The sequence below is a fragment of the Cyclopterus lumpus genome, chromosome 24 (genome assembly GCF_009769545.1).
Source record: "Cyclopterus lumpus isolate fCycLum1 chromosome 24, fCycLum1.pri, whole genome shotgun sequence".
Lineage (NCBI taxonomy): Eukaryota > Metazoa > Chordata > Actinopteri > Perciformes > Cyclopteridae > Cyclopterus > Cyclopterus lumpus.
This window is the reverse complement of record NC_046989.1, coordinates 4,529,272-4,544,880: the sequence shown is the minus strand read 5'-3', so window position 1 is coordinate 4,544,880 and position 15,609 is coordinate 4,529,272. Positions and strand designations below refer to the sequence as shown.

The 15,609-nt window shown below is 46.5% G+C and overlaps 1 protein-coding gene across 1 annotated transcript; it reads right to left on the bottom strand.

Moving 5' to 3' along the window:
- Positions 1-131: 131 nt before the first annotated feature.
- On the bottom strand, positions 132-3,172 carry LOC117727650 (galectin-3). Its single transcript, XM_034528058.1, has 7 exons — positions 3,107-3,172; positions 2,271-2,317; positions 1,791-2,048; positions 1,356-1,697; positions 1,140-1,228; positions 821-992; positions 132-290 (listed from the first exon to the last, which is right to left on the bottom strand). The coding sequence occupies exons 2-7, from the start codon at positions 2,310-2,312 to the stop codon at positions 132-134; spliced, it is 1,062 nt and encodes a 353-aa protein (XP_034383949.1). The 5' UTR covers positions 2,313-2,317; positions 3,107-3,172.
- Between the last annotated feature and the right edge of the window lie 12,437 nt (positions 3,173-15,609).

Here is a 15,609-nt window from a genome sequence, read left to right as displayed (position 1 = left end):
ATATTAAAGAATGAGCTCAGCTCATGTCATAAGTATTATTACATCATGATAAACTGGAAAGTTGAGTATACGTGTGTGTGTGTGATTGTGTCTTTGCATGTATTTCTGCTGTGTGAATAACAGCCTGCTTCCTATGGGAGTGTCTCCACGTTGACGCCGGTGAGCACGACGTCGTGCAGGATGTTGATCCTGTCGATCTGGTTGAGCTCTCTGACCCGGTGGCGGAACTCAAACAGCGGCACGTTGTCCACCGCCACCCTGAACGTCTCCTGGGTGCACAGGATCTTCATCTGGAACAGAGCACGATGCAGGTTGACGACCTCCGGAAGATATAACGGGGACGACCTCACGTCCACGGAAGCCCCACGAAGCTCGTTGTTATCGGTGTCAGTTGCACATTGGACGCGGGGGACGACAGGATTAGCTCTTCCGATTAGCGACTTCTTGGTTGTTATTGGTGTTATTTGGTGTTATTGAGCAACTTCCGGCAGTGCGGCCGTTCCCTTACCTCGGACCCGCCTGCACGAGCGACTTTCCAACCCCCCTTTTCCATCTTTTCCACACGTTGGCCTTTTAACCATGAGAAAGTGACCTGGAGTCAGTCGCCACGTGGTCAGCATTTTTTTTTTTAAACATCCACACCCAGACCAAATCAAACCATGTAGTTTCAAAACAATTAGCAAGCTTCTGTGCACGTGTTGTATTAGTAGCAGTAGCAGTAACAGTTGATATGCCACACACACACACACACACACACACACACACACACACACAGCGGCTACAAGCACTGCCCGGTCTGGTTCCTCCTTCTTCCACTCACCTCGAACGGGCTCCCAAGGGCGAAGGGGAAGGGCCCCTTCAGGTCCCTCTCTTCGGGGCCCCAGCGCTCACCCGCTTTGTGGTTACGGACCAACGCCTGCTTGCCCCCCTCGTTGAATCGGGGGTTGATGTGAAAGGCAATGTCTTTGCCTCTCAGAAAGTTCACTGTGAACCTGGAAGGGGGGAGGGGGGAGGGGGATATTAAAGCTCGTCAGACTGGCGTTGAGGCGTCATGCACCGTCCTAGATTATGAACAGCGTGAGTTTAACGGAACGTTAAAAAAAAAAAGGGGGAAAAAGAACGTAATTAATTCAGCTCACATTTTAGCGTCCGCTTTGACGTGGCCCAAGATGGTCATCATCATCTTGTCGTAGACGCCTCGGGCCAGGTTCAGGTTGTACGGCACACTCTGAACCGGCGACAGTGAGAGAGAACGGCGTTAGAAACGACCTGAAATAAAACAGCGTGCAGCCGTGTTCCTGCATGTTATACGAAGAAGACCAATGCGATACGCGCAAGAGTCCCATTTGACTCACGAGAGGTCCGGATGTGGGTTGAAGCCAGTGGGGCGTGACAGCCGGGTTCTGTCCAGGCCACCCGGACTGCCCCGGGTTATAAGGCCAGCCGGGGTGGGCGGGCCACACTGGTACATTTGGGCGGATGCCGGTAGCAGGAGCAGGTGGCGGGACTGGGACTGGGACTGGGACTGGGACTGGAGTCGGAGCTGGAGCAGGGACCTGTACTGGTGGCTGGGGTGGCTGGTACTGGGTTGGCTGGGACTGAGGGGGCTGGTATTGGGTTGGCTGGTACTGAGGAGGCAGGTACTGGGGAGGCAGGTACTGGGGAGGCTGGTACTGGGGAGGCTGGTACTGGGGAGGCTGGTATTGGGTTGGCTGGTACTGAGGAGGCTGGTATTGGGTTGGCTGGTACTGAGGAAACTGGCACTGCGTGCCTGGCCAACAGGGCTGCACCGGAGCTGCAACTTGACCTGGACCTTGGACCACGGTTGTGACCGGTGCGGGGGCTGGAGTCAGGCCCGGAAATGAAATCGGAGCACCGGCAGAGACCGGGACCGGTTGCGACCCGGTCCAGCAGGGCGTGTTTGGCTGGCCGGTCCAGCACGGCACAGGCTGGGCGGGCTGTCCGGGCCACGGTGGGCTCGGCCAAAGGCTGTTAGTCTGTGGGGCAGAACCAGAGGACGGGCAGCTGCCACACAGAGCGTCAGAGGGCTGAGAGGGAGGCGAAGAGGAGGAGGAGGAGGAGGAGAGGGATGGAGAGAGAGAAGGGTCAGGGGCCAGAACAGAGATACGAGGAAGAGAGAGGGTGGACAGGATGGAGGACACCAACTTGCGGGTGCAAACATTGCCGTTCGACATAAGCACAAAAGAATTCAAGCGTTCATATTTAGATGGAAACTGTGGAGGAAATAACTGCAGTGAATTGTGTCTTACCGGCGTGGAGATCTGAGAATTTGACGAGGTACTTACATCCATGCTGCCTGCCAGAACAAGATCAAGTGCACTTTTATTTATTACGGAAAAAACTAAAAACAGAACCGAACCAAAATAGATCTTTGGGAGAATATAAATAACATGCTATGGAAACAAAGCCACGAAACCAAACTAAAAGATGCAGAAACAGTCAGATTGAGCTTTAAATGAGCTGATGAGAGGAAATAGTTCTTTAGATGACCACCAGAGGACTCTACAGCTTCTCACAATGTCAAAGTATCATTATGGACTATGGTCTGTCTCCATATAGATATACATTGTTAACGGACAGCTGACTGGATGCCATGGAATGTACTAATTAATTGAGTCATGCAGACACATAATGGCATATTGATTCAGGGTTTTATCAATGACTCGTGTGCACTTAGAGAGGAATGTGTAGTAACAATGACCCCCTAATATATATAGATGTTCTTGTGACTGACACATTCCATTACTGGTACAGAATGATGCTTTTTAATGTGTGTTGTTACCTAGAAAACCAAGAAAATAAGTTTGTTAATGATCTAAAAGTGTCATAAATCCTATAATAGCCTTGTTTGAACATGACCAATCACCTGACAGATAATCAATACATATACAATCATCGTATTTAGATAAATTCTCTGACTCATTGCACACTTTTTACCGAACAGCGAGGACTCTCACCCACAATGCATTCTTTTCCTCATCCAAATGGATCTTCTGGACTCAAACAACCTTTCTGGTCTCACAGAAATATGAACCCTTTCAAACACGCTGCCTCGGATGAGATTTAAAGGCAACCCTAAAGTTACCTTTTTGTTTTCCGTCTTCGGTCCTCAGGTGCAGGGCTGCAGGGCTGCAGGCCGTGGCGTCGTCGAGCTGAATCAGTCGGCTTGTGGCCCAAGCACATCGGAAAAAAACCCCCTCTTTTTTATAGCCACGGACCCTTTCACCACGTGGCCACTCCTCACCTCATCCCTCCACCCTAACAACGCCCTCGCATGTCTCGTGGCGATAAGATAAAGAGGGTGATGTGTTCGCGTTAAAAGGTTTTAAATATGGCGCTTTTCTCGTTTATTAGATCTCTTTCCGCATTTTAGTTGGTATTTGTGGTGGTCCCATAGAATAAAGGGGAATGCTCGGTTGGAAAAGCAAAAATATCAAAACATATGCATGTAAAAAAATAATTGTATTCTCCACAAGACGAACATGGCAACGTGATTTTTCAATGCATCGGGTTCGGCCCTCACTCACAATTTCTGATTTAATATTTCTGTATAGAGCTGTGAGGGTCAGACCTTCGACTAATAGTTTAAGTAATGCTTCTGGCATTTGTAGGCAATATTAAACAAGAGAGAAGTCAGGTTCCAAACTCAGGCAAAATAAATCTCCTACACGCAATCATCCAATTAATCTCCGGGGCAACGCCGTCGACCGTAACAACACGCGACTCTCACGTATGTGGGTTCACACAGCTGCGCCGGTTGTCCTCCGTTATTAGATTAGCAGTCGTCTGAGCTGACAGAAAGAAAGAAGAGAAAAATGTCAGAAATTGCAGAGCTTCTTCGAATGCTGAGACTTAATCCTCCGAGAATTCAGCGCCTGACATTTATCCAACTGCATGGGCCTTAAATTCTAAACCCTATCCGGAGACAGAGAACGAAAAGCATCTTTTACATATATATATATATATATATATATATATATATATATATATATAACGTGTATATAATTCACTGTAACTCTTGCTGCCTAGCTCAACTCTTTCATGTCACGTAAGTAGCATCTTAGGTGCTACATGGTTCCTTATGTGCAAAACATATACCCTGAACCTAATTGTAATCCTAACTATAACCCTAAACCTCATTTTATCCTTACTCTAACCCCTAAACCAAGTCCTCAATTGGACCCATACCCTTCGCCCCCCCCCCCCCCCCCCCCCCCCAAAAAAGGACAAGTTCCCACTCTGTGTAATCAGAGTCATGTCCCCACAAGGTGGATAAAACCAACGCACGCACACACTCAAACTCATTAATTCTTCACGAGTGTATGAGAGCACCCTGCAGCCTGACCTCAGGAGCCCAGCTGTGGCTCACAGTGCCACACATTAGCGAAGGGTGCGGCCACGCCGGACAATTTGGGAAGTTGTGTGTGAGTGTGAGTGAGTGTGTGCATGTGTGTGCGTGTGTGTGTGTGTGTGTGTGTGTTTTTGTTTGTGTTTGTGGGACTTGCACTCGAATCTGTTGAACTGAGCATCTGCGCTGATTAGATCCTAATGTCTCATCATCTCCTATAAGCTTCTGCAAGGAAAATTGTCTGGTTTCTTTTATTTTTTTTATTTCATCGATTGATTCTCAAGTGTTTCCAGAATGAAATGACGAGCAGACAAATGTTTCTCGTTTGCCCGCTAACGAACGGGGGGGGGCCTTGTTGTGTATTACAGCAAGCAGTTATAGGAAATGGAGCGACAGTAATTAGTTGTCAGTTTATTGATTAAATGATATGCGTCTTCTCGGCTGAGCAGAAGAACCCGGAGTGTCTCTGGTCTTGTTTCAGCACCAGTCTGCATCCCATCACAGGCCACGCCCCCTTCTCTCTAGACCTTCTTCCAAGATGCCTATTCCCCCTAAGGACTTTATATAGTGACTCGGCTGTAAAATCCTAAAGATATCTATATTGCTACCACAGGGGGACCCGTAGTTCTCAGACTGGAGGGGTGTGTTGTTGCTTGCGAACTGCAAACTCACCACTAGATGGCACTAAATCTCACTGGGCTCCTTTAAACAAGGGAACTTTAGTCTAAAATAGTCTAGCTGTTACACTCACTAATCCTTAAATATTAGCAATGTTTACTTAAAAGAAAACCACAACATGTATGTGTCTAAATACATATGCCAATGCCGAATGACCGAATCGAGGCTTTAGACAACCGCAGAATGCAGCTTTGTGTGAGGGCTTGAAGGGAGTTGCTTTTGCATGTTGTCACCAGAAACATTACAGTGCTTCATTTGAGTGGATGGTTACCATGTGGTCATGACATGTGTTGTCTGATGGGAGACAGAGTAAGGATGTCACTTGCAGGAGATCTCCCTTTTGTAGTTTTTAAACCAATAGGAGGAGCCGAGGGAGGCAACCGTGAGGCGCTGCTGTCGGGCCAGAAGAGGTTTTTTTTTTTCCAAAGCAGCGACATTAGCCTCTGATGATCTCTGGGCCTTGTTCCAACACTCGTAAACATGTGTCCTCCTCACCTCCCCTTTTGCCCCTCCTCTTACCCCCTTTTATTTCCTATACCAAAGGAGCAATAACAGGTCCATTGGAGAATAAAAGAGACACTTCTACGATGCAATTCCCATTGTATAGGTGAAAAAGGTCAAATTTGTGGGGGGGTGTTTTTTCTATGATTTCCTGCCGCTGCGTGTCTTCAGAAGGCTTCCGTGTTTTTCAAAGAGTGAGAACAAAGATTGTGCGAGAGTGAGGGAGATGGCATCAAAGAAAAATATTTTGCTACAGTTGCTATGGGGACAGCAGCAGAGACCTGAGTTTATGTTGACATGTTTATCCTTGTGTGTGTGTGTGTGTTTTAAAATCACCACGTGCGGACCACCGACCCACTTGATATCACAAAGGAGTACATTATTTACTCAAGGGATGCCGTGGCTCATGTTTCAGACGCAACCAGCTGCCACCAATGCAACGCACAGTTGGGATGCTCACCGTGCGCTCCCACAACCCACCACTAGATGGAGGTGTCAAAGTCTCACAGGAGGGGGGGGGGGGGCATAGCAGTCACGTGACTCCTTCACAGACATCATAACTAGTCATAGTGCATAACATGACAAGGCCAAAACACAGCGTGAGGATTTTACACCCAAAATATATCTTTTGAGCATAATCTACTTAAACCATCATCTTTCTCATCCAAATGTGGCTTATTCCCCTGCTTCTATATCATTTTGGGTGACTATTTTGTTTTCTCAAAATATATAGCTCTTCACCCAACATATATAGCTCTTCACCCTCACAATATATGCACTCCCCTTACTAAAATGCCCCCCAAAGTGGCAATATGAGACGGGTATAGATGTGGCTGTCCATAAAGCCCGTAATAAGTGTTGCTCCGCCTGGAATAGTCCCGAGCTGAAGGGGTGTTCCCACTGCGTGCAGCCTTGGCTCACATTTCCCAGGGGGATTCATGGGCGGTATAAGGAGGCCGCATGGGAGGCAGAGCAGGCGAGGACAGTATCATCACAAGAGGAGACATCCTTTGGAGCAAGGAGACGATCTAGTGGCGAGGGAGAGTCGGCATGCCATGCTCTTTTGTGCCAGCTTCCATTTACACATTTGTTAACGCATATATATATATATATATATATATATATATATATATATATATATATATATATAGTGCAGCGAGAGAAGAAATGCATTTTTATATTCATTCTCAATTTTAAAGTCCCCGAGTGTACGACCAGCGGGTTTCAGGAGAGAAAGGAAGGGGAGATGCATCCTTGCAAGCGAGTCAACTGGTGAGATTTAACGGGCCGATGAGCTTTAGGGAAGATGGTGAAAGGGGAAGGACATGTGGTAACAGCATCCCTCATTGATCGCTATGTTTAACAACAACAACACAGAGAAGTAGACTTGGCATGATAGTGGATACTCAGCGCTCTGCCTCCTCTCTCGTTCTCTCCCTCAGTTAACCAGACAGTCAGACATAAGGACTTTCCTGTCACAGCAGGGGGGGGGGGGGGGGGGGGGGGGGGGGGGGACATTGACTCGTGCCCTCGCACATTCACTTAACTACAATCTGGGGAAGAACCCTGTGCAGAGATGGGAGATCAATGAGGGCTGTGACACTGTCAGAGCCGGCAGAGGCTGTCCCACTGCGTTCTTTCCCCAAAACGCTCCGGGGCTACAGCCTTCGCTTGAGAAACACTTGCATGTACACTCAAAGTGCTCCTCAGAAGGAGTCCAATGAGACCACGTGATGCAGCAAAGCGCTTACAAATGACCAGATCAGTTCAATGTCAAGGAGCAAGCAAAGATATTTCAACTATCAATATTGCCTAATATTGAGACACTGTCTCTATGACATCATTGCTTACATATTGCACATTCTTAAATCACACTAAAAACACATTGCAAAGAGATTGGAAAGAATTTTAATGTTTGCCCCCCCGGGCCGCCTGGCAGGTCATTTTCGACTGCGTATAAATGCATAAAGCCTTTTGGGTTATTGGTAAACAGGGTCTATGAAGCAGTTTTTAAATACAACACATATTAAAGGGGATTACTGCAATGTTTTATGCATACAACTGAACTGTTGGAGGTTGCTTAGTTGAGTTTGCTTTCATTCAACTATAACATGTGGACATGCATTTCAACCATTTATCTGTTTTTACTTTTAGCTTTTTCATCCATCAACTACTTTGAACTATCTCAGTTTATCCATTCGGCTACTTTTAGCAACCATTTCGTCTACTCATCACTCATAGCTATGCTAACAGTATATTTCTGTGATGTCAAAGTCTGAGGCTTTGGGCCTCTTGGAAAATACTACGTCCATCAACCTCCCTGAGTTAAACTTGTTTTGCTCAAATTCAGGATGCATCATGATGACGTTTTTTTTTTTATCCCGTAGAAACTCCACAATGGAGCCAAGATACTGTCCGTTTGACACTTCAGACTACACCCGATGCATTAAACAGCCCAGGACCTCCTGTGACGGACTAGTGCGTAAATAAAATACAAATACAAATACAACCCGTTTCAGGTGGGAGTTCCCCATTAAAAACGTGTTTATAGTAAACGTGTGCGCGCGCGCGCGCGTGCGTGCGTCTAATTGCGGTAACGTGGCGTTCCGGTGCGTCGGCGTGACGGACAGTTGTCTCCTCGCGCTGCTGCTGCTCAGGTGCTCTACATACGCCGCGCGCTCTCCGCCCTCTCCGCCGCCGACAAACTGCGCTCATTCGCTCCTCCGCAACAAGCCCGGATGTAGCGCACAGGGATACAGTCCTCCGTGATAATAACATGGCGCTGGCAGACACATAACGGCGCCCCACTATCATAATAATATCCACAATAGCGGACCAAAAATAAGCAGCTGGGACATGTGAGCTCTTCGACCGCCCCCACCCTCCCGACCCCCCCTCCCCGGACCCGAGACGAGCAGGTAGGTGCGGGGCTTTTTTATTGTCCGACCAAACGCTCTTTTTTGACGGTTGCGATGTGGATGGAAATGTGGCTGCTGCTGCTGCTTCTTCTTGCAGGGGGGGGGGGGGTGCAGACAAAAAAAAAAAGAAAGCAAATAGAAGCCTGCTGTTGTAAAGGCGAAATGCTTCTGCAAAGGGTTTAATGTGTGTGTCTACGCGTCTGCGGGCTTTCATGCCTCACACTGAAATAGCAGTGTCATTCCGTGGGGGGTGGGGGTGGAGGGGGGGGGGGGGGGGGGGGGGGATGGAGCAGGTTTGTGTCGCTGCTTACGATGCATCCGTGCAGGCATAAATCTGTCATTTTGTAGTTGCACGGTGCGGTCATGGCTGTCAGATCGCTCCCGTGCATGCGTCGACCGCTGTCCTTGGGTGTTGAACCCGGTGGGCATCGCACCCGATGTGTGCATGTGTGCACGCACGCACACACACACACACACACACACACACACACACACACACTGTGGAGGCCCGGTGCTGTGAAATGCATGTCATTGTTTTCTCAAACGAGGAGGAATTGTGCTTGATGGAGGTGTTGGTGGTGGAAAAGGGGAAATCAGTAGCACCTCCAGCCTGGTGGTGTAGCTGTTGAGTGTATAGCCCAACATGGACCTCTAGCTCTCATGTTGTTGTGCTTCTTTACCTTTTTTTATTGCAGCACTACTCCTCATTTATTATGATGACGGCGTCATAAGACATTTATTATTTGCACTTCCCCTGTGTTTGTTGTCGTTGTTGTTGTTGTTTGCTTGCAGCCGGGATGCCATAGCTCGAGTGTGCTCAGGCTAATGTAGGCCAGGTATAGAGCATGGAACAGATGGCTTGTTTTTCAAGTTCAACGTGGCTTTCGGATTAGAATGTGGAGAGACGAAAATTAAAAGTGGTGGCTATAGGCCCTCTCTGAGCTGGGGGTTCCCCCCCGATAAGCTCATAATCGCCCTAACGGCAAAAACTCTATTAATAGGGTAATAACACAAAGCGCAGAACCTATAAAGCTGAGACGCCGTGCGTTTCCTTACCTCACGCTGCCGGTGTAAAGGGACACGGCGGTGACCTCCATTCTACAACCAACCTCATGCAACACATTACCTTGATCTCGCCTCTCTAATTTGCTGATTTGCTGCTTTTCTTTTCCTTATGCGTGCAAGTATAGCTTTGGATTTAGGTTCAAAACAAGGAAGTTGTGACGGCACATTTTACATATAATTCTTCAATTATAGGTCGTTTTTTTTTTTTACCCGTCTGTCATGCTAATACTTGTGATTTGTTGACAAGTTATTTGTCATATTATTCTATTCAACAGTAAACCACGCTGTCTAGCCCATGAGCTGTTTATAAAAAAGTGGGTCAAAGTCACCGCGACGACACCCTCGAGTTTGGTCATTTCCGTCGCGGCCATCTTGTTTTTTGTGCGTCGCCATCTTGGCTTTATTGCAACCAGGGTGACACGAGAGGGTGGAGCTACATAATGTACAACCGAAATGCCGAATAAGACATTTGCATCAATGGTACAATTAACTTTTATATTTAAGGCACGTCTGCATTGGCTTCACTTCTCAGACCCGGAGTCTAAACTGACCTGAAAGAGGGAACGCCTTCCTCTAAACGGATGCACTTTGACCTCTGTTCTTTCATGTTGTTTTTTTTCACTGTCTTTCTGTAATAAATACATTTGTCTCCAAGCCAAAGCAGAGATAACACTGATTATATCATCATATTCTCAGACTTAACACAAAACCTCCTCCAGAACCCGAAAATAGACATTATACAACTGTTTTTCGTAGGCTGTGAAGCGTCTCTTGTGTCTATAGAGCACCGATCACCGACAGTAAAATTTGCCGAGTGATCCTTTATTTATATATATATATATAAATACTGTATATATATATTTTTTAAATATATATATAAATATTGTTGTATATATATAAATATATATATATATAAATATATATTTATATATATATATATATATATATATATATGTGAATATATCTTTATATATATATATTTGTATATATATATATATATATATATATTTATATACAGTATATATATATATATTTCCAATGATGGCGGCGTACAATCTCTCAAACCATCTGCATCTCCAGATCGGGCCACATGAGGAAATTAGATGCGACCGCTCTCCTAGTTTCTCCCTCAGAGGTAAATGGGTTTGTGTGTTATTAAAACAAAAAATTGGATCAAATTTAGCCGAGTCAATGTGTTGGTCTGCCTTCGCTTGCTCGCACACGCCCTGATTATCCACTGTGTAATGTATGCAGTGCCAGCACCGAGCACAACAGCTTTACATAATGATCAAAGCTTGAGGGACGCCACAGTAATAATAATAATAATAATAATAATAATAACCCTTTTGAAGTTATCACAATCCCACAACCTCGTTCCCTTTTATATTCTGCTTCTGTCACACTCTCCCTCCCTCAACCTCGGCCCCTCTCCTGTTTAATGTTTCCGGATACGGGGGGTCAGCGCTTTTAAAAAAAAAAAAAAAAAAGAAAGAAAGAAAGAAAGAAAGAAAAAGATTTTTTCCGTTAACGAACACACGACTAACTATTGTAGTCCCCCGTGGCTCTGCACCGTCTGCACCGTCGCTCGTATGTGAGGAGGCGGCCTTCCTCGCTCGCACACACATTCGCACAATTACATAACAGTCAGAAGGAGTCGTTCTACGTCGGGCCAGAAGAAGAACACCTCGCACCCTTTTATGCACACGCCGTACTTTGGTTCTACTTCCTCGACCTTCAAGGTCGCGTCTCCGGCCTCCCCCCCAAACACCCCCCCTCTGTCGCTCTGCCTGCGGCTAAATAGTGTTTGAAATGCAACTGTAATTTAAGCATCTGATTCGGGCCCTCTATATTTTATACGTAGGAGTTTCTCGAAAAAAAAAAGAAAAAAAAAAGAGACTCATTTGGCCATTTTAACCAAGTGTCTGGCGGACTCGCGCCGGTCGATCCCACTAATCGAGCAGCAGAGCGAGGGAGCATGCGAACAAGGTTTCGGATAGATGAGAGGAGGAGGGTTTTAAAGATGGAGGGGGAAGTGCAGAAGGGGAGAATAGATAGAGACGTGAGAATGAAGGTGAAGAGGAGGATGGCGGTGAGGAGGACGAGCGGGACAGGTGACGGGAGGGAGAGATGCTGCAGCCCAGAGGTAGTGGTGGAGGAAAATACAGATGGGTTAAGTATTGGGATATCAAAAAATGGGTTAAATGGAGAATATAGATGAGGGAAGAAGAAGAAAGGGGAGAATAAGAGGATCAGAAGAGTACAAAGAGAAGAGTCCATGAAAGGAGTGTCTGTCTGTCTGTGTCGGGGGTCTTTATTTCTTTATATATTTTCCTCAGCTGCAACTGAAGCATCAGAATACAGAACTCATCTTCAGATGTCAGCACTTTTGTCCCAGGTTATTGCATTTTGCTGTTTTTTTGTCCCGGGATAATAATAATAATAATAATTTTAAAAAAAAGAAGCTTCCCTTGTGTTTTCTACATGACTTGGCATGTCAGGGACAAAATGAGGTGTGTGTGTGTGTGCGCGCATGTGTGTGTGTGTGTGTGTGTGTGTGTGTGTGAGAGAGGAAGACGGGGAGGGATTGAGCGTACAAAAGAGACATTTTGATGGAGGAGAGATGAACAAGAAGCAATTTAGAGAGCGACAGGAACATACGGTATAATGTCCGTGCACAGACTTCATGTTGGTGTCTTTCCATAGACAGAGTTGGGCGTAGTCACGGTGACGTAGTCACCCGTTGGTTTGTGGACTGACGTTTTTTTGAAGCCTCGAGTTCGGCGATTCGCCCGCCGCCATCTTGAATGACGGCCGTCGCCATGTTGTTGTTTTTTGGACCGTATTTGGAATGCGGACGAGTGACGTAGAGACGCCGTCTACGGCTCCGGTAGCAGCAGACACCTGTCAATCGCAGTAAGCCCGCCCTAAAGCATACTCTGTTTGACTCTAAATGGACAATACGTTTACTAAATAAACATCACGCTGCATTGAAGAAGACTTGAAACTAGAGATTTAGACCATGAACTCATGTTTACAATGTTTACTGAGGGAATAAATCAAGAGAGAAGTAGAGTCATTTTCCTCATAGACTTCTATACAATCAGACTTATTTGTCGCCCCCTGCTGGTCAGCAGAGAGAATGGAAGTTTTAGGACATTTCCGCATTGGCTTTTACTCGACAGTAAATGGTACAGGTGTTGCATCATGTCTTTAATAATGTAAACTGGTGATGAAATGATTCAGCTTTACACACACACACACACACACACACACACACACACACACACACACACACACAGAAAGAGTTAACCTAGATACTCCAATAGCATCAGAATTAGAAGAGGAGACACAGTCCACCGTAACCTACATCCTCTACGGGTTTCTTCATCTTGTGTGTGTGTGTGTCTGCGCTCAATAAGGCTGTTCCACTTCTTACCCAATTCCCCTCTTGACCGGTGTGTGTGTGTGTGTGTGTGTGTGTGTGTGTGTGTGTGTGTGCCGTCGTCGTGGCGCTGGCCCTCGCAGCTCCGTCACCCGCCCTATTACGCCCGCGCTATTTCTGTGCGAGCGTGGTGGTGAACGCGTGCGCTTGTGAGTCGTTAACACGCCTCGGCTTCACTGCATGTAAGGAGAGCGATGCTGCACGGTTTGGAGAGGCCTACACTTGTGTTTTACAACATTTTCCTGAATGTGTGTGTGTGTGTGTGTGTGTCTGTGTGTGTGTGTGTGTGTGTGCATCTGCTGTCGTAACCAGTCGGAGCCTAATTCCAGTTTAATCGCTATTAAAACGATACGTGTTTAGAACGGGCGGCCTCAGAAAGCCGACTGCTGCGTCTGCGCCCGTCCTTCAAACGTAATAACTTTCTAATAAAGGTCTGTTAGTATGAATAGATTTGATGATTTCATCTTTTATTTAAATAAAAGCTTCGATCCGGTGGTCGTAATCGGTCGTTCTGGTCATTCGTCGTCGATTAGAAACATTTTGTAATGCTTTTTTTCTTTTTCAGGCTCAACGCCTTATTTCCAGAAACTTACAAGCACATCTCTGGTGAACACAGAATTTAAAGTGGTTCTTCTGTGTGACTCTTTGTAGAGGATCTGTTGAATAAATCAACTAAGTTTTAAGTCGACTACTTTATTATTTTTCCTTAATCAATCCAATGTTACAGCTCCACTCGACTCACTCTTGGTCCCAGGTACAGTTCTCGATTTTTTCCACCCACCGCGGATTAAAGTACGGGATCCTCAGCTGGTCGTCATAGCGACGCAGCTCTCGCTGGATCATTTTTCATCGGCAACCAAACAGAGCAACGTCTGCATTTGGTGAAGATGGGGGGAGGGGGCTGCCATTTAAAAAAAATAAAATAATAAAAGAATCTAGGTCGAGTGAATTAAAAAGTCTTTCTCGAGGGACACGGGTCAACGTATCCTCATACGGCGGTCTGGATAATATCTGACACAATGTAGCTTTTTTGTGCATTTTCGTGTGTTGAAGCGCGCATGCTACTCGACAAATAATTCAACGTTGACGTCTGCGCTTCTGCTGTTTTTAATACTTCTTCGTTCATGATTGCGTGCAAAAAAAAAAAAGTGAAAAGATTTCGTGGGGTATCCGCTAATTCAGATTAATTGTTCCTATAGGTGTAGCTACGAATGCTGGATGAGCAAAAAAGAGCAAGAATGGAGAGCGTAATCCTGATTTTCACTGTTGCTTGAAATGCAATTTTACTTTTAAGTCCAGTTAAATACGAAAAAGCTGAACGCAAAAGCGCCATAAACACAACTCATAGCCTGAAGCGATACGTCTATGCACGCACAGCTCCATGAGATCTCTCTCTCTATACAATTACCTACTTCTTTTGTGACTCCTGGCAGTCCGGTGTACCTATCCTGAACCCCGCGGGCCTCCAGATGGGCCCCAGACTTCCTCAAAGCACATCGACGGTGCAGGAAATGTGTAAAAGAAAAAAAAAGGGGCATTTTGGCTCATTTCTCAGCACGCTTGACAAGTGATTTCGCGATGAATTGTGACACAAGTGAGATTACAGCTTTGTTAACAGGGCTATTGTTCCACGGTGGAGATCAGATCAGTGTATTTTACGACCTTTCTTTGATATATTTACACAACTCGCTGATGAATGGACAAGGCGCTCTGGCTAAAATCGCTCCGCGGAGCTCGTAAATCTTCACCGCTGCACATGTGCACAACGCCGGTTCAAGATTTACAACCATAAAGGACGTGTCATTTATTTAAATTCCCCCTCTGGGTGTATTTCACCTTTTGTCTGGACGGGAAAAAAAAGGAGCCGCATGGCGGAGGTACGACAACCGTCTACGAGGGAAGACGCGTTTACCACAATCCGTCCCACCCGGATCACAGAGGAAGTAGGAGAGGGGAAGAAAGAGTAAAGTATCCCGGAGGGGGGAATCCGTGAAGTCACTCCACGCTCTCTCTCCACCGTCGTATCGCCGGTCGAGCGACGTTCTCGCTGTTTTGTTCTCTGATTTGAGATCAGTCAGGTAGGGATTTCATCAAAGCGGACTTGAATGAGGACATTCATTATGGCTCCCAGTTCCCACACACACACACACACACACGGGAAGGGACTTCAAAAGGAAAACGGTGACGGTCGAAGATGCACCGAGGATCGCATCGTCCCATCCGCTCCCGTAGAGGTAATTATGAGACGTGCGACTCCTTCCCACATGCAGTTGCTTCACTCGAGTGGGTTCCACTGCGGGTCAACGGCGATGACATCACACGTGTGTCATATGAACCGCTCGATGTTCATCCGGGTCGGGAGTGTGTGTGTGTGCGTCTCACCGCGTGGAAGTGACCGGCGATCGTTCTCCAAAGACGTCAAGCTCGACGTCATGTTGGCACGGTCGTCGTGGAGTTACGCAATTTGTCAATATGCCTGAAGCCCGCTCATGTTAAGGTCCAGCTTTAATTTAATAATAAGTCACACTGAGCCTTAAGCGCACAGCCCCCCCCCCCCCCCCCGATCGACCGGCGAGCGCTCGGATCCTCATTTGAATTCATTCGATCGGCGTTTCCAGAAGACAAACGCGCCCCCC